The 20,823-nt window shown below is 36.2% G+C and overlaps 1 protein-coding gene across 8 annotated transcripts in view; it reads right to left on the bottom strand.

Moving 5' to 3' along the window:
- The window catches only part of gphnb (gephyrin b), a 93,534-nt gene that overhangs the window by 24,201 nt on the left and 48,510 nt on the right, over positions 1–20,823 (bottom strand). For 4 of the 8 annotated variants that reach the window (XR_007187169.1, XM_048207777.1, XM_048207779.1 and 1 more), the window contains exons 8-10: positions 15,954–16,088; positions 3,562–3,603; positions 1,244–1,318 (exon numbers count right to left, since the gene is read on the bottom strand). Coding sequence is in view for 7 of the 8 variants with exons in the window: in XM_048207777.1 (XP_048063734.1) it covers positions 1,244–1,318; positions 3,562–3,603; positions 15,954–16,088 (252 nt within the window). In the remaining variant the exon portion in view is untranslated. The remainder of the gene's footprint in view (positions 1–1,243; positions 1,319–3,561; positions 3,604–15,953; positions 16,089–20,823) is intronic. The other 4 variants (XM_048207780.1, XM_048207782.1, XM_048207783.1 and 1 more) reach the window with 2 other exon arrangements.

Here is a 20,823-nt window from a genome sequence, read left to right as displayed (position 1 = left end):
ATGCACACACACACACATAAACATATTCATTGTAGTCTCTCCAACACACATACACACGTCTGCAAACACACTGTTATATCCTCGACACAAGCAATGTCACAAATGAGTAAAACAAAAAGAGAACGAATGGAGGTGAATGAGCGTGTCAGAGCAAAACTTTGGTGTAGGATTTACTCTGAAACAATTTAACTCAGAAACTGCAAGCAAATTTTAAGAAATGTAGAATGTTAGAATATTTGTTTTACTTACAACTGTAGTGGACGGACAAATTACATGTCGCAAAAAAAACTTGTTGCATTGCACTTGCTTGATTTTTCTATTTGTAAATGATTAGTTGCTAATAACAAGTTACACATTAACTGTAGTAACTATGGTATTTTGGAGGAGACTGTAGTTATGATGCTAAACAATGGTAATATGCTCAAAGAAATTTTGCTAACCTACAATGTACTTTTTAATTGTTTGGTGGTTTAGCATCATTTATGCTGTAAAAAATTGATTAATCGTGATTAATCGAATCTAACATAAAAGTTTATATATATATATATATATGTGCATTTGTGTGTGTATATGTATGTCACACACATATAATATATATAGAAATATGATCATATATACACATTATGTACACAAACTTTTGTTATATTCGATTAATCACGATTAATCGATTTGACAGCACTTACAGACATGTATTATATTTTGTGTACATATATATTTTATATTTTAAAAGCTGAGCTACACTTTTTTTAATGATATCCACAATTCAATCTGACAAAATGTGTTTTTCTTTCAAGTTTTTGTTATAGAAAAAATTACTATCAATATTTGAAGAGCTAACAAAATGTATAAATGTATAACTGAGTACTAAATAACAAACCATCTCAGCAAAATATAGGCTTCTACCAGTCAACTGATATGGCTAAATATTTTAAGCGATTGAAAACTGTTGTGGTATTAGTAAGCAATGGTGAATCTGTTATCGTAGCTGATTTATGTACTGGTGTAGGATTTATTTTGAAACTATTTTTATGCTGAGAAATTGCTAGTAAATTTCACATACAATGGCAAAGAAACACATTGAATTAAACATAACATTTTGACTGAAACAGTAAAACATACTCAAATAATCTTTGTTGTATTTATACCTTCAGTATTTTTACAGTGTATTTTTCAGCGAACGCTTTACAGGCTAAATTCGTTTCGCATTCTGCCGGCAAGCTATGATTAAAGATGAGCTCTTTACCTGGTCCAAGGTAGAGTACCTTGACTTGAGTGTGATGACCTCATCCAGGTGTGCTCTGAACTCTCGCCGTGACGCCTGGAGGAAGCCACAGGATAGTCACTCACCCTAAACACACACACACTCCTATCTTTCCCACACACACACACACACACACACACACACACACAAACCTCTCCATATCCAACAGGCACATATACAGAATCAATCCGCATTCTATCAAACACATTTATGAGCATGCTCTGCCACAAACACTGACACGAACACACTCACAGATACACCAGTTCTCTCCAACAAGACGCACAGTAATAAAAACACTGCAATGATGTGCAATATGACCAGCTGAACAAAATAAAAACTCACTCCCGTTAAAACCAACTGCTGTAAATTGTGAGTGATAAATAGGAACAAACCAACAGAAAAGAAATCGTGGAGAAGGAGAAATCACTTCCATGGTGAACGACACTCACTTCAAGCTTCTCAAAAGCAACTTTGAAACTGTAGATTGTCAAGATACAAGATTGAACCTATGCTGCCTGTTTGAGTAGTTACTACATTACGAGGAACTAACTAAAATTAGTCAGTAAACTAACTGCGTTGAAGCTATAAAAGAGAGCAATATCATTATAAATGTATAGAAAATGAACAATATTTATCTCTCTTTAAAACAATAATTTAAAAATATTTTTAATAAAAAATAAAAACAATTTGTTATAGGAAAAAGACAACATTTAAAATAGCTAAACTACTGTCACGGTAATACAAATTTATAAAAATGTATAAAAATAGCTTAAAAATCTCAACTCATTATATTTTGTTTCTCTTTTTTTTTTTTTTTTTTAGTTTTACTTACTCCCTAAAGTTGAGATAACTTTTTTTATTTTGTAAATTCAAATACATTGGGCAAATCAATTGGATAAACAGTAAATTGAGTGTAGTTTACTAAAATTTACAAAAAAACAGTTAAAAAAAAAAAAAAAGATATCTATGGAAGCCACTAAATAAAAAATAAAAAAAGTAATTGCGACTTTTTATCTAACAATTTTGATTATTTTTCTTGCACTTCTGACTTTTTTTTATATAAACTCGCATTTGTGAAAAAAAGGGTCAGAATTACATGATAAAATGTCGCAATTTTCTTTTAATTTTTTTTTTAATTCGTGGTGGAAACAAGCTTCTATAGAATAAAATCTGTCCAAAAATGTTAAATAATTAATTTTAAAAAATGAATTAAAAAAAATTAATTTGTTACTGGAAAAAAGACAAACTTTAAACTATTTTAACAGATGCTACTTCTATTTTTTTATGATATCCGCAATAAAATTGAACAAAAAAAAGTGTTTTTGCCATTAATTTATTTTTTAAATAAAAAACAAAACAAAAAAACAATTTGTTACTGGAAAAACAACACCAATTGAAACAATTTAATAGCTGTCACACTAATAAAAAATTTATAAAAATGAATAATTTACTGATTTACTAAATAACTAAATATTAAATAAAACATCTCAATATAGTATATAATATATAAGCTGTACAGTATACTATATAAGCTTCTAATTTACAGCATATGAATGAATCATTAGATAAAACATATTTTAAAAACTCTTTAGATCAAGCAGAGCGAAAAAAGTGGATCCCAATATGTTCTTTAAAGAAAAAAGTAAAGAAAAATATGTCTAAAATATAGCTGAGAGAAATGAAAAGCTGCACTTTTAGAGTATCTTGTGTGTTTTATGGCGGTAACGACTAGTTGTCGACTGATACAGGTTTTTCATTGGCTGATACCGAAAATCTAGGCTGATTTATTGTCGATATATAAATAATATAATTTAGTGTTAGCAAATGCAATGTAGCCTACTTCAAATTGCTGTAGATTAACCTTTGCTTTATTTATGATAATCTCAAAATGGCCAAATATCATCCTAAATTATTATAAATGAATTGGCTTCTGTCACTAGTAACAATAACCCCTCGGCCATACATTCATTTAAGCGTTTCATGGATGAAGAAAAAATAACATTAAAAATGCATAAAAAATTATTTAAAGAAAATATGATGGATAAACCAATAAGTCAAAAACACTTAAAACAAAAAAAAAAAATCCAAGACAAACATTCACATTTGTCATAAAAATGACTGAAAGTCATTTCTTCTCTGTTGCACTTGAGATAATCATGCATGACAAGACAGGAAGGGATTCAGGCAGAGCAGGAAGCAACAGTCATCATGGGCAGGACGAAACGTGTCACATGGCAACGTGTCGAGGTGGAGGAGAGCCGTTGCCATGCTGATCTGGCCCGAGACGCATGCAGGAATACCTCAGCAATGCTTAGGGTGGATGAAGAGGAGGGGAGCCGCGCCTGGGTGCCACGAGAAGGGGGAAAAGAGAAGACAATTAAATATAAGAGCCAGCAAAGCCAAGCTGAGACAGACACTGCCGCCCCCTGCTGGCCCGGAGGACTGCTTGAGCACGGCCAGCCAAAGCAGCTGGGAACAGAAGACATTTAAAAAGAGCAGATATGGAGATAAAGACCAGAAACTACGCGAATAAAGCGTTTACACTCGCGGATTTGCATAGAGCATGTTTCAGGCACGATCCGGGATTTGTCTGATATTTTGAATGCAAGTTCATCTGTTTTTTTTGGAGTTCTTTTACAATCACTTGTGATCCCATTTCGATGTTAGCATGGGGATATACACGTGGTCACATTAAATCCAATTTATATTGGATTTACAACACATACGGACAAGCACACACGCAAACACAGCAAAGATGACAAGATGGGTGAAGCGTTTAACACTGTTATGCGACTAAAACACGCTGAAACTACCATGATCCAGTTAACTACATTACTGAAGATCACATTTCCCAAAACAACAACACTAATGTCAATTTATGGGAAAATTACAGGGATATTCAGAAATGATTTCACATAAACTCATTATACACTATCATTGAAAATTTGGGGTTTAGAAAGTTTTTTTTTTTTTAGAAAAGAAATTAATACTTGTATTCAGTGAGGATTCATTAAATGCGTCAAAAGAGACAGTAAAGACATTTATAATGTTACAAAGGACTTCAAATAAATAAGTTTTCAATTTAACTTTGTTAAAAAAAAATGTATCACAGTTTCCACAAAAATATGAAGCAGCACAACTGTTTTCAACATTGATAATCATCAGAAATGTTTCTTGAGCAGCAAATCAGCATATTAGAATGATTTCTGAAGGATCATGTGACACTGAAGACTGGAGCTAGTGGTTGAAATGCGTACTGCAGTCCAAATTCAAAAATTCGGGTTGCCAGATTGAGGACACGCAACTGGAACAAGAGCAATTGACAATGGAAGGTGATGAGTTGATCAGCTAATGTATCTGCATTTTAATATGCCTTTTTAGATTAGCTTTTTAGATGGATGCCGAGGCTTTTTAGGTCGGGTAGGATCTGCGATCTCTGAACCAGTTCGTTTGCTGACTTCCATGGCTGCAATAGACAACTCGGGGAGTCGGAACACTATTGGGTAAATTGGCAGTGGGCGGAGTCATGCAGACCAAAACAAAAACAGACATTCCGAAACGGAACACACATTTCAAAATAGAATAACTGGCTGTCACATTGTTTTTCAGAGTAACAAGTGAACTTAGAATGTTTCCTAAATCTCTGCAAACATATGATGGTATTTTTATGCTTTAGTACAGTCAAAAACACATTACATACAGCACCTTTAAAATCCTGCCAGCGCTGACAAGAACCACTTGGTACTTATTGCGCTTTGTCACCTTTGCCATAAAATCAGCACTGCATCTTAAGTTCAGGCAAGCAAGGTGTCCTTCTGGTCCAGGAACGGAGTAATATATCTTGCAGGCTGCAGCTCACCCGAGTTTAATGTTCAAGTGAAACTCAAGGCACTACAGATATGATCTTTACAACAGTTATTTATCGCCACACACACAAACACACACAGCGCTTTTACTGCAGCGTACAGCACACAGTTTTACATGTGCAATGTCCTCAGAAAACTGTTTTTCTCAAGGTGATTTAACACAAAGGGCCCTATAATACATCCGGCGCAATGCGACGCAAGGCGCAGCGCAAGTGTGTTTGCTAGTTTGTGTCCGGAGCCGTTCGCGTTTTCCCGTTCAGCGCCACGTCCTTAAATTAGTAAATGCATTTGCGCCAGTTAGTGCGGCCATGGGCGTGCTGGTCTAAAAAAGAGGAGTGTTCAGGCTCATTGCCGGCGCATTGCTATTTTAAGGAGCTGAAAATAGACTGCGCCATAGACCAACTCAAACCTGGTCTAAAGTCTAAAGTCAATGGCGCAATATTTTTTTGTTAGAGCGCGTTGGTAGAAACTGCGCCTCTGGGCGCGTCCACAGTGCGCGTTGACTTTGCTTATTACACACAGGGATGCGCATCACACAAACATGCCAAATATTAAAAACAAAAGGATTACAGTGTAAAAGAATATTATTGTGTAGGCTACATAAATATAAAAATGTAATGATGAATAGTCATTGCGTGTATTAGAATTAGGCTACCTATTTTCAATTCAGCCTATTACTACTTATAATGATGAACGAAATTGGCTAATTAATTGAACAATCGTGCCAATACACACGCATATATATTAACTGACTCATCGCGTGTACGCATCTCGCTCTTAAAGGGAATGGGAGATGACACTCTGATTGGTTTACTGAACGTTACGCCCATTACTCATTAAGAGAATAGGGACAACCCATTTCAAAAATGCGCCCCGGCGCACGGACCGTTTTTCCGTCGTTAAAATAGCAAAAGTGGATTTGGACACGCCCTGAGTGCACCTGCGCCGTGCGCTTTACACTTTGCGTTTAGATCGTTAAAATAGGGCCCAAATAGTGCTTCACCTAACTGATTAAAACGTTGCTAACATTTGTAACTATTTTGCATTTTACCAAATTGGTGGCTAATTCATATGATTTCGTACAATCTCATTTGTATTTTTTCCAAGCGGCAACCTTCCGGTCTCTCTCTTAAATCCAACACTGATGTGACTAAAACTGCAATTCATCGACTGGCCACTAGTGACAGGCTCCAAAAGAGAGCAGAATCTCATTGAGCCTCATGTTAAAATGCCCAACTTTACAGCAGAAAAAAACATGTTTACAGCCTAATACAAAAAGTGGTTTTGGTCTATATAGCTAATTTTGCCCTTCATGACAGCTGTGAGGGGGGTGAATTTTTATATAACTCATCCGTTTAAATTATATGAAGCCTTAAAGTTCTGCATAATTAAGGGCATGGTCACTTGAGTGACAGCTATTGCTGTCACTCAAGATTTTATTTGATCTTTATCTCTTTATTTGTTTTAAATTCCTTTGTATTAATTGGTTTGATATATATTGCTTATGTCTTTGTGATATTGTGAAGCACTTTGGGCAATTGAAATTGCAGTAAAATGTGCTATATAAATGAATAAAGTTGAAGTTGAAGTCACTAATAGCTGTTTATCTGCTGTCTCAGCTCCACCCAAGTCCCGCCTCTTTGCCCATTTTTGGTTATCCGAAGGTGACGCACGGTGAAGCGCTGCCCACTTTGGGCTTCAAATATGTTCTTCAGAAACCTACGGGTGATCTCATGGACACTACATCCATTGTTTTATACAGTCTACCACAGTGCCGGTTAGGTTTAGGGCTAGACCTTCCACATACTTTTGTACAAATCACACAAATTTCGTAAAAATCCCAATGTACAAATTCATACAAAATGGCCACCGTGTCGAAATGTCTGTTCTAAAATATATTTTCTCATGAGGTCAGATACTCTAAGCAGCATAAAATTGATACTTTTCAGTTCTGATTGAAATGTAAGCATATTCTGTAACACTTTTTTTTCTCAAAAGTCCACTTTAGACGTTCTACTAACTATAATTAATGTGTAACTACTTGTCAACTAGCAGTCATTACAGTATTAGTTAGACTGTCTGCTTAAAGGGTCATGAAACCCTAAAGATTTTGTGTGTTTTATGTGATTTTTATGTGTTACCATCTGTTAGTTAAGCTATTTCATCTTCCAGGTTTATATTCGCTTCGTGACATTTTCTTGTACTATAGTACATCGATGACTCATCGGTGTCATGATTATTCATGAGACTGCATGTCCTTATCCAATCAGAAGACATCTTGCTTAATTATTCATGAGAGCATGCATTGATTTCCTCTGACAGACCCTTCAAACTGTGAGATTGCACACAGTAAGTGAAAGATATATTAATGGATTAAAAAATAAGTGTTTGTTTTTGCTCGGTAGATCCTGAGTTTTTGAGACAAATGCGATTGATCCACAGTGATTTATCAGCTCCATAGCCAATCGAACGGCTTATAAAAATGCCTAAATAAGCCTCAAAAGTTATTAAAGATGCATATGCATATATATTTTTCATGCATTGCAGAGTACAAATGCAAACGGCTGTGCATTTATTTTATAGCTGTCACAGGATAGGTATGTATTTGTGTAACGGTTTACGGTGAGCTTACAAAACCATGTGTATATTGTTGTGTGTAATGGTAAACTGCAGCGTGCATTTGTGGGAAGCTTTGATGCTTTTAACTCAATGAGAGCGAAATAAAACTGTCTAAAGTCGTTATGTGTTGTCAGTCACCCATCTTCCCCCTCCACTCCACAGCTTAACCACGCCCACTGTAGTGAGAACTGACTGCTGCTGAAACAAGGGGTTTCATGACCATTTAAATACAGTAATGAAGTAAAAATACTTTGTTAATGTCCACCACTGGTTAAAACTCTGCAAAATTTGCATGCAATTAAAATAGATCAATCTTAAATTTAGGGATAAATATATTAGGGATAAATATATAGTGCGCTCATGACATGAGGGTCAGTAATATATAATAAATAATATTCATTCAAAACCTCAAAAAAGACTCGAGAGACTCAGATTTGACCCGTCTGAAGGAAGCGAGGGCGGCTAACAGGATACACACAATCTGCTCAAGATTGCTAATGCACAGCAAAGCGGTTTCTGCCATGCTGTATTTAATAATGCTTTAGTAGGTCCTTCTGTACTGCAGCTAGGATGCGAAACTACACTAAAGACAAGCCTTTAGCTACATCATCTGTGGATACTACGATGCACTAAAGCAACTTTACAGCATTAATGTCTGTTCATAATCCACAATGTTTGAGATATCAGTGCTGATGCATATTTTAAATTGTCCATTTCTCTTTAAAGATCTTAAAAAATCTTTCAAGAACTTTAACCATTTTCATAACAAGCAAGCCTCTCCTTTCAGAATTGGGCTAAAAAAAGCATTTGCCCGCCTGTCATTATCAGCGGATAGAGTTACTGTCATTTTACACATTTATATCTGTCTATAATCTCAATATCCTCAAACTAGCACTGTGGTAAAACTGTGGCAAAGTTTTGTTACGATAATTTCCAGTTGAGCACCCTGTATCTAAATGTGTTTAACATAATAATTATAATATTACATATACATATATCATATTATTAAATAATTCAAATTCATCTGAAAATCTATAATACATTTTAGCCAACACACTGCAGACATTTGCTAGTATCAAAACATCTTAAAAAACATCAAGTTATTATCTTACTCAAGATTTTTGGCAGACCGCATTCGAAAGCAGCTTTAGGGAGTTATCAAACATACTCATAATTCAGCCAAACATCTGAAAGAACACATGATCTGATCTCCTGAAGTACATCGCATACTGTGGGATGAATATCACAAATGTGTGATACAATGAACACAATATATGAATATTTACACTCAACTGGACAATACTCATGACTAATTATTATGCAAAATTTAAGATATTTATTTATCATATAGCCAAAACAAAACACAAGAAGACAGATGGATAGACTGATGAATGCAGACCTCAGAGCAACAAGTTTGTTTTATGTGTGCAGTCATATATCTTTTAGCAAACAACATGCACAAATTCACTCACACACACCAGCACCTATAGATTTAAACCCTATTTGACTGATTATTAAACTATCAAATGGATTATAATACTAAACACACGTGTCTTCTGACTCAAAAAAACATGAAATACCAGAGGAAGAGTGAGGACTTACCATCATCTACATGAAGACTGAGATCTTTCTCTCTCTCTCACACACACACACACACACACTGACACAGAGAGGAAGTGTACACACACACACACATATGGATGGAGAGAGGAGGAGGATGAGTAGAGAGAGAGAGGGAGAGAGAGAGAAGTAGCAGGCAAGAATTGTAATCTGAAAAAAGCATTAGAGAGACATAAAGAGAAGGAGAAAGAAACAGTACAAAAAGAGAAATGAAGAATGAACACATGCACACACACACACACATGCACACACGTTGGGTTTTCATGTTTTATGAGGACATTTAATAGACAATGATTTTCAAACATATTCTAATCCCTAACCCTAAACCTACCCAACAAATTTCTGCATTTTTACATTTGCAAAAAACATCTCTTAGTATGATTTATAAGCTGTTTTCCCACAAGGAAAAGGATTTTGTATTGCTATCTTAGTGAGGACATTCCATAGGCGTAATGTTTTTTTACTGTATGCTGTTTTATACTGTTATACTACATTTTTACATTGTTTAGAATTTTTTTAAAGCTATTTTAAATATGAGGACTCATGAAATGTCGTCATATTTCATGTTTACGTTGTAATACTAGTGTAATACCCATGTCAATATACAAATTTGTGTCCTCATATATCACAAAAACATGTATATACACACACACACACACACACACACACACACACATACACACACACACACACAGGTTTTGAAACACAAACTGTAGGCACAGTCCAACATGGAGCAAACCAGGATTAATGGAGCATTTTAAGCTACTGCACAGCTGGAATATTTGATTCAGATTTTTTTTTTTTTTTTTTTAAATTTTAATAACTTTTTATAATTAATTTCACTAAATTAAAGCATTTCATCAACATCACAAATGTGGCAATACTTTAAAAACAGTGCAATCATTGCATAGCTTAAAGTTTATTTACACTACCATTCAAAAGTTTTTTATTAACATTTTTTTAATTTTTTGAAAGCTCACCAAGGCTGCATTTATTTGATCAAAATACAGTAAAAACAGCAAAATTGTGAAATATTATTACAATTTAAAATAACTGTTTTCTATTTGAATATATTTTAAAATGTAATTTATTTCTGTGATCAAAGCTGAATTTTCAGCATCATTACTCCAGTCTTCAGTGTCACATGATCCTTCAGAAATCATTCTAATATGCCGATTTGCTGCTCAAGAAACATTTCTGATTATTATCAATGTTGAAAAAAGTTGCATTAACTCAAATTTATTTGTATAGCACTTTTTGCGATACACACTGTTTCAAAGCAGCTTTACAGAAATCATACTGTTACTTTTATTTTTACTGTCACTTTTGATCAATTTAATGCATCAATTTAATGCTGAAATAAAAGTATTACTTTCTTTGAAAAAAATGGCAGTGTGCATGTACGGTGCACGAAAGATTTTATTTAAACTGAGGTACAAATCGAAATTATTTTCTATGGTAATCAACAGCAGGATACAAATGCAAAAATATTTTTATAAAAATTGAAAATAACTCCATTAAGTGCCCATCTCAAGACTTAAGAATGAGGATAGAGGGTTTAAATCAATATAATCTTAACAATGAACAACCATCATCCAGCCTAATTACTTGTGCATTCAAATTAGATGCAGAATTGCATTTGCAGATAATCACAGGAACTGGTATATGTGTTAGTGGCTCACTGTTATGTAACTGTGTTATATAACGTGTGTGAACTGCCACAGCCATATAATCATCTGTGTGTGTGTGTGTGTGTGTGTGTGTGTGCGCGACTGTGAGAGAACAGAAGACAGGAAGTGACATCGAGAGACAGACAGAGAGAGAGAGTCTCAGTATATGCTTGTGATCAGGACAGCTATAATTCAGTTAAATGACGGTGATGTTTCTAGTGATATATATATATTCTAGTGATTTAGACACAAAGCTATTGATTTGGCACAGTAGTCATATGGACTGTGTTTGTAATGTTTTTTTTGTAGTTTTTGGAGCCCTGAGTTCACTAGATGCTTTCAATGTATAGAAAACAGCAGCATGAACATCGGAAAACGCAAGTCACACAGGTTTGCAATGACATGAGGGTGAGTAAATGATGACAGAATTATGCATCTCTGTCCAAACTGATACCTGTACAAACTCTCTCACTCATATGAGCATAGCACAGTCTCCATGGCAACGCCCGCTCCCATGACAACCCTTCATATCCACACAGCGGGGCGAGAAATGATTGTGACATATGAGCTGACGAACAAGCGTTCCTCGCCCGGCTCGGGTGAGAGTCTTGAGTCAGATGGGTATGGGGCAGTTAGTCATATTGCTCCAGCTCAAACAGTACAGCATGGCGCTAGCAACACCAAGGTCACGGGTTCGATTCTTAGAGAATGCATGAATTTAAACAAAACAATTGCAATGTAAGGCACTTCGGATAAAAGCATCTGCCAAATGCATGAATGCAAATGTAAGTCGGAGTGCATATATGTTTATAAACAGATGTCATGTAATTTACCACCTATTTATCACAAATACTTCCAAGGGGGCCAAAATAAGACAAAAGTCAAAACAAGAAAAAAATCAAGATGTTACATTTTTTTATTTTAGTTCATTCCCTCAACAACTGATTTTCCTTTTGGAAGAACCAGGGCTCCCACTGTCTTTAAAAACCTTGATATAAGAGGAAGTCTAAATTTATAGTGTGATTTCTAGACCTGGAAAAGTCAAGTAAAATGACCATATGCACGGTTACTTCCTGGATTTCGTTAAGCCAGCTTTGGCATTTCCGCTGAACTGTTAGTTGACTTTTTAATGTTGTATTTATATTTTATGCAGTTATCACACTTACCTAATTTGTCAATAAACCAGTTTTACTGATTGCAATAAAGACTTGAAGCTATTGCGAATGCTGGAATAAGAAATACGGTGGCTATAATTGGACACGCATACTAGAGATGCACCGATATATCGGCCAGTAATCGGTATCGGCCAATAAAAGCAAATTTTCATACTATCGGCTGATAGTTTAAAAACAGCCGATAGTCAGGGCCGATATATCATGTCAATCAAAGGAGGGCGGGAAAATGCATTGCATTTGTGCTTCGTGTAAAAAAAAAAAAAAGCTAAGAAACCAATTTAATGTTCAATATTAATAGTAATTATATAAATTAATAACATTCAGAAAGTTAAGAAATATTTAGTTAATGTGTGTTAATATTAATTTGAGTAATGTGTTTATGTTTATAACTGATACCAGTTACTCTGAAACGAAGTTGATGAAATGGAGAGAATAAAGTTTTTATTTGCATTTCTTTCAAAATATAATAATTAAGTTGGCTTGAAAAAGCCAACTTACTGTTATGCTATTTTCTTCTGAGACTAAAATTTCCAACTCTAACTCCTCCTAGAGCTTTAACTCTACAAACTCCAAACTCAGGTCAGATCTTCAGACTGTTCTGACTTAGTGTGCTATATCTTTTCTAACTGATCGGACTTACGGTTTTCCTAAAAAAGACTGTTAAAGCTCGGAAAAATCCCATTGACTTTCATTGACGGAATGTTCAAATGAGCCAAGACTGTTCAAAATTCAAATTTAAACTACGGAAGCCCATTAGACTCAAAAACTCAATTAAACTCAAGTGCCATTCTATGTACTATTTCTAATCCATTGAAACTCATTCAAACTCATAAACTCATTTAATCTATCTATCTATCTATCTATCTATCTATCTATCTATCTATCTATCTATCTATCTATCTATCTATCTATCTATCTATCTATCTATCTATCTATCTATCTATCTATCTATCTATCTAAGTAAATCTATCAAACTAAATCTAGCAACACCCTATCAACCACCCCGAGTACCCTAGCAACCGCATAGCAACACCTTAGCAACCACCCCGAGTAACCTAGCAACCGCATAGCAACACCCTAGTGACCACCCCGAGTACCTTAGCAACCGCATAGCAACACCCTAGCAACTGCGTAGAAACACCCTAGCAACCACCCAGAGTACCTTAGCAACCATCCCGAGTACCCTAGCAACCACATAGCAACCACTCAGAGTACCCTAGCAACCGCATAGCAACACCTTAGCAACCACACAGAGCACCCTAGTACTCTATCAAAATTACTAAACTAAATCTGAAACTTTCAAACTTTTAAAACTGCTTCAAACTTTCTGGACCAGCTTTTTCAAGCCAACTTAAAGTTTGTCAAGACAAACTTTTTTATCTAGTTAAAAATATAATGATTAATTATTAATTATAATGAAATTATCATTCATTTAAAAGAAAGTATAAAAGGCAGAACCCCCAAACTATCGGTATCGGCAGATATCACTCTGAATAATCGGCTATCGGTATCGGTGGAGAAATTTAGTATCGGTGCATCTCTAACGCATACGCAACATTTTTCCAGCACTTCAAATGTTATTTTTAATGTGATGATCCTTCTGAGATTGTCCCCATTTGTAAAACCGAACGTTTCAAGATTTGATAGAAAACACTTTTATTTAAAAATTAAAAAAGACATTCATTACCATTATAACCATCAGGTGGCGGCAGAGGAGCATTTATTTGCGCATATATCAGCCATTTCCTCTAATCGTTTTTCACTTAGTTTCTCTTTTGAATATATATTAAACATTATAAAATCACTAGGTTTAAAAATACATTTTATCAAGGCGAAGTATGAAGTACTCACAAAATCTCCTGAAAAACAATAACTTTTCTTGTAAATGAATGACACAGAAAGCGATCACCGCACTGCCTTCATAATCACAGCAGCTGTCAGTCAGCACACTTGTGAAAACTCACATTTTATTCAATGAATCTAACTAAAAAGCACAATAAATCTTTCATTTTCAGTGTGTTGATGCTTTTTTTTTCACACAAAAGTGTAAAAACTGATTGATTTTGCTGAGGAGGAACACTGAGGGACGCGTATTTTTGTCATCTTATGTTTGAATAACTAAATCAAAGCTAGGCCTGACTGTTTAAGTGACTATATTCTGATTATAAACTAAATATTACACTATTGTTGCTGTTAAAGCTACCTCAGGACATTGAAGATACCGACACACCAACAAGTGACATTTCACCGGAAGTTTTCCAGCTGGCTTATATTATTGCGGAAGTTCTAAAGAACGTTCCGTGCATATAGTCCATTGATGAAATATTATCATAGGAATTTCAAAAATTAATGCTTTTTTTTCTTATTATGCCAAACTTGAAATAATTTTATCAGGTAAAAAATTGTGATCAAGAAATATTTATTTAAAAAAAATCTCTATTCAGAAAAATGGGGCCTTTGAATATTTTTGTGGACAATAGGGGGACCTTGGATAAAAACCGGTTGAGAAGCACAGCTTTTTAAGGAATACTTTACCTAAAAGGATAACAAAAAGCAACATAAAAGTATGATAAAAGTAGTACATGAAGATTTTCCATTAATTATACACTTCTGGTCTGTGCCTCGCACAAAACTATTGTAAGGCTTGGAAAGTCATATGAGCTGCTTTTATGACATTCTGCAACGTCATAGAATATATATTACAGAATAAAAATGTATTGTGGCTTTGATCCATGCAATTGCAAGTTTATATCTTACAATTCCGACTTTATTTCTTACAATTATGAGTTTTTAACTCAAAATTATTACTTTTTTCTAGAATTGTGAGATATAAACTCAGAATTGAAAGAAAAACCTCACAATTAAAGAAGGTAATTGCAAATTTTTATCTCAGAAAAAAATGTCTGAATAGAGTGCAACAGTGCCCGTCCACTTTTTCAGCAACACTGACTCCGGAAGTATTTTTTTTCCATTCATTTTTCCCATAGGGATTTTAAAAAAGTGTTCACTAAAGCCATGAACCAAAACAACCAGCTATCATAATCATAACATTACAAACTATGATTTGAAGCAAAAAAGTATTTGAAAATCAGACAAAAACAAACAAACAAAGGAACACGACTGTGTACCTTTAGTGAGGGAAAGAACTACAATCCCATGAAGCATTGCGAAAATAATAATCTAAGAATGATATAGAAATATAAAACTACTCATTTAAAAATGTTGATTATATATACAAAAACAGTTTTTTGCAAATATATATATACAAATGTTTAAGTATTTTGAGAGTACAACTTGATTATGTCATTCACAGTGTTTCATGGGAGTGGGCGGAGCTAATGAGCTCTTTTGCCGCATTTTGCTTGTGGCGACTCTCTGATTGGTGGAATGTACTGTACAGCATCATGGGTAATGTAGTTTTTACTTCCGGAACCTGAATGTTGCACTCTGTTGTGAGATATTAACTTGCAATTCTGAGATAAAAAGTCACAATTACGTTTATTATTTTTTATTCCGTGGCAGAAACAAGCTTCCATATCATTTTTCGATATCCTAAATATGAAACAGAACCCTGTGAAATCCACACACAGATGGGACTCTGACAGCTCGGAGCATGTGAGGAGTTTTGGGGTGAGGTGAGCGTGGAGTTCGGCAGCAGGGTGAGTGAGGTGGGGAGGCAGAGGAACGGCAGACAGGAAGCAAACGGCGCAGGGACAGGAAACAGGAACTGATGCGCTCTCACCTTGGGGGTGGGACAGGAAGCAGTGGAGAGGCGAGAGGTAGCCTGGGCTCGCGGCGACTCGGACGGCGTGGTGCTCAAAGATGCCGTGTCACGGGGAAGGACCTGGACGCCCCGTGAGATGATGGAGTCGGGAATCTAAGACACGAAGAAGGATGTTTATTATAATCAGAGACCTCTAAACATTTGTTCACTTACTCTTTGTGCATTATGCAAATGTGAAAAGTCAAAAATTGCCTTCACATGTTTCTAATCACACAGGAATGCTATTTAGTATATGCTACAATTAGTGCAGTCAATACACTGAAAAAAGTATGCCAAAAGTGCATGTATGACAGTATTTTCAAGGGATTTCGAAGTGTGTTTGATGATTTTAGGGCTTAAATCACAGAAAAACAATTATTTTTAGAGTACTTGTACTTGTAAATTTTACATTTTGTATTTTACATTCAATATGCATCTTGCTGTTTCTTTGTAATTATTTGTGAAATTTACTAGCAAATGGTTTCAAAGTAAATCTTACACCATTTTTTCGGTGCATGTAACAAAGTAGAAAAATTACAAGGAACAATTGTGAAAAAGTAGTGCATTTTTTTGTGTATTGAACGTAAAAGACACTTAAAGTCCTTTTTTAAAGTGCACTTTGTATTAATGCCAAATTTGAAGTTTCACTTTAAAGTACATTTTAAATCATTATGTTTTAATAATTTTTTGTAAGTACACTTACTGTATTTAAATGTGGTAACTAACATACTAAAGCACATGTAAAACACTTGATTGTAATTTAAACTGCAGTGTGCTGTTCAATATTACATTTAAATGAAATATATTTAATATAAGACAATAGAAGTAATTATGAAATGACATATAAAGATGTACATAAGTCCTACCAAAGTGGGTCGAAAAAGCAAATTGCATTCAATATAAATTTTAATTATAATACAATTTCATTTTATTGCAAATAACATGTAATTAAGTGTCCAAAAACATTACATTCAGATTACACTTAAGTATAGTAAGTACACTTTTTTTTTTTTTAAAGTACTTCTTTTTCACAAGGGTAGTATAAATATGCAAATTAGGATGCAGCCTGAAGCATGATTGGGTGAGTTATCATCAACGATATCATATCAAGATCACGATCAAATTTACATCGATAACGAGCTCTGGACATTTGACTTGATATGGATTAATCACACAGCAGAAATAAACGTGACAACAGCCAGTCAGTGCATGTCGCTAATAAGTGCTTTCTGCGTGTCTCTCTGTGAATGAAGCCCGCGGTTTCATCTGATACACAAACACACACACGTCACGGTGTTTCCAGCATCTGCCTTCTCAATTTATGAGGACATAAACACATGAACTTGATCTCCAGAGTTGCTTTGAGTGTCACTTCACAAGCTTTTCACCCAAAAACTACCGTCAAATTCACAATGAATCTGAAAGATCTTCACGACAAACCTTAAAAATAAAAGTTCTGTTTAACTTTATGACAGAAATATATCAGTATCATGTACTAAAATGTACTTCTCAAAGTAATAATATTATTTCTTTGGAATATCATACAACCAATATATTTTTCATCCATGTTTTAAATGTATACAGTTCTGTTGTGCAGCAGCTTGACAAAAAATAAAAATGCAATATTTTGTTGTAAATTACGGAGCCCCAGACATGACATGCAGGAAAACAATAGTAGGCTAAATCGTTCCCTCGATTTGCTAAATCGTGCGCACGATTTCCTATTCCGTTCCCTCGATTTCCTAAATCGAGCGCACGATTTCCTATTCCGTTCCCTCGATTTCCTAAATCGAGCGCACGATTTCCTATTTCGTTCCCTCGATTTGCTAAATCGTGCGCACGATTTCCTATTTCGTTCCCTCGATTTCCTAAATCGAGCGCATGATTTCCTATTCCGTTCCCTCGATTTCCTAAATCGTGCGCACGATTTCCTATTTCGTTCCCTCGATTTCCTAAATCGAGCGCACGATTTCCTATTTCGTTCCCTCGATTTGCTAAATCGTGCGCACGATTTCCTATTTCGTTCCCTCGATTTCCTAAATCGTGCACACGATTTCCTATTTCGTTCCCTCGATTTCCTAAATCGTGCGCACGATTTCCTATTCCGTTCCCTCGATTTCCTAAATCGAGCGCACGATTTCCTATTTCGTTCCCTCGATTTGCTAAATCGTGCGCACGATTTCCTATTTCGTTCCCTCGATTTGCTAAATCGTGCGCACGATTTCCTATTTCGTTCCCTCGATTTCCTAAATCGTGCACACGATTTCCTATTTCGTTCCCTCGATTTCCTAAATCGTGCGCACGATTTCCTATTCCGTTCCCTCGATTTCCTAAATCGAGCGCACGATTTCCTATTCCGTTCCCTCGATTTGCTAAATCGTGCGCACGATTTCCTATTTCGTTCCCTCGATTTCCTAAATCGTGCGCACGATTTCCTATTCCGTTCCCTCGATTTCCTAAATCGAGCGCACGATTTCCTATTCCGTTCCCTCGATTTCCTAAATCGAGCGCACGATTTCCTATTTCGTTCCCTCGATTTCCTAAATCGTGCGCACGATTTCCTATTCCGTTCCCTCGATTTCCTAAATCGAGCGCACGATTTCCTATTCCGTTCCCTCGATTTCCTAAATCGAGCGCACGATTTCCTATTTCGTTCCCTCGATTTGCTAAATCGTGCGCACGATTTCCTATTCCGTTCCCTCGATTTCCTAAATCGTGCGCACGATTTCCTATTTCGTTCCCTCGATTTCCTAAATCGTGCGCACGATTTCCTATTTCGTTCCCTCGATTTCCTAAATCGTGCGCACGATTTCCTATTTCGTTCCCTCGATTTGCTAAATCGTGCTCACGATTTCCTATTTCGTTCCCTCGATTTGCTAAATCGTGCTCACGATTTCCTATTCCGTTCCCTCGATTTCCTAAATCGTGCGCACGATTTCCTATTTCGTTCCCTCGATTTCCTAAATCGTGCGCACGATTTCCTATTTCGTTCCCTCGATTTCCTAAATCGTGCGCACGATTTCCTATTTCGTTCCCTCGATTTCCTAAATCGTGCGCACGATTTCCTATTTCGTTCCCTCGATTTGCTAAATCGTGCTCACGATTTCCTATTTCGTTCCCTCGATTTGCTAAATCGTGCGCACGATTTCCTATTTCGTTCCCTCGATTTGCTAAATCGTGCTCACGATTTCCTATTTCGTTCCCTCGATTTGCTAAATTGAGCGCACGATTTCCTATTTCGTTCCCTCGATTTGCTAAATCGTGCTCACGATTTCCTATTCCGTTCCCTCGATTTCCTAAATCGAGCGCACGATTTCCTATTTCGTTCCCTCGATTTGCTAAATCGTGCGCACGATTTCCTATTTCGTTCCCTCGATTTCCTAAATCGTGCGCACGATTTCCTATTTCGTTCCCTCGATTTCCTAAATCGTGCGCACGATTTCCTATTTCGTTCCCTCGATTTGCTAAATCGTGCGCACGATTTCCTATTTCGTTCCCTCGATTTGCTAAATCGAGCGCACGATTTCCTATTTCGTTCCCTCGATTTGCTAAATCGAGCGCACGATTTCCTATTTCGTTCCCTCGATTTCCTAAATCGAGCGCACGATTTCCTATTTCATTCCCTCGATTTGCTAAATCGTGCTCATGATTTCCTATTCCGTTCCCTCGATTTCCTAAATCGAGCGCACGATTTCCTATTTCGTTCCCTCGATTTGCTAAATCGTGCTCACGATTTCCTATTTCGTTCCCTCGATTTCCTAAATCGTGCGCACGATTTCCTATTTCGTTCCCTCGATTTGCTAAATCGTGCTCACGATTTCCTATTTCGTTCCCTCGATTTGCTAAATCGTGCGCACGATTTCCTATTTCGTTCCCTCGATTTGCTAAATCGTGCTCAAGATTTCCTATTTCGTTCCCTCGATTTGCTAAATCGTGCTCACGATTTCCTATTTCGTTCCCTCGATTTGCTAAATCGTGCTCAAGATTTCCTATTTCGTTCCCTCGATTTGCTAAATCGTGCGCACAATTTCCTATTTCGTTCCCTCGATTTCCTAAATCGAGCGCACGATTTCCTATTTCGTTCCCTCGATTTGCTAAATCGTGCGCACGATTTCCTATTTCGTTCCCTCGATTTCCTAAATCGAGCGCACGATTTCCTATTTCGTTCCCTCGATTTGCTAAATCGTGCTCACGATTTCCTATTTCGTTCCCTCGATTTGCTAAATCGTGCGCACGATTTCCTATTTCGTTCCCTCGATTTGCTAAATCGTGCGCACGATTTCCTATTTCGTTCCCTCGATTTGCTAAATCGTGCGCACGATTTCCTATTTCGTTCCCTCGATTTGCTAAATCGTGCGCACGATTTCCTATTTCGTTCCCTCGATTTGCTAAATCGAGCGCACGATTTCCTATTTCGTTCCCTCGATTTGCTAAATCGAGCGCACGATTTCCTATTTCGTTCCCTCGATTTGCTAAATCGTGCGCACGATTTCCTATTTCGTTCCCTCGATTTCCTAAATCAAGCGCACGATTTCCTATTTCGTTCCCTTGATTTGCTAAATCGTGCGCACGATTTCCTATTTCGTTCCCTCGATTTGCTAAATCGTGCGCACGATTTCCTATTTCGTTCCCTCGATTTGCTAAATCGAGCGCACGATTTCCTATTTCGTTCCCTCGATTTGCTAAATCGAGCGCAGGATTTCCTATTTCGTTCCCTCGATTTCCTAAATCGAGCGCACGATTTCCTATTTCGTTCCCTCGATTTGCTAAATCGTGCTCATGATTTCCTATTCCGTTCCCTCGATTTCCTAAATCGAGCGCACGATTTCCTATTTCGTTCCCTCGATTT

Source organism: Megalobrama amblycephala, linkage group LG11 (assembly GCF_018812025.1).
Source record: "Megalobrama amblycephala isolate DHTTF-2021 linkage group LG11, ASM1881202v1, whole genome shotgun sequence".
NCBI lineage: Eukaryota > Metazoa > Chordata > Actinopteri > Cypriniformes > Xenocyprididae > Megalobrama > Megalobrama amblycephala.
The sequence above is the reverse complement of the archived record's forward strand: the minus strand, read 5'-3'. Positions and strand labels throughout refer to the sequence as shown.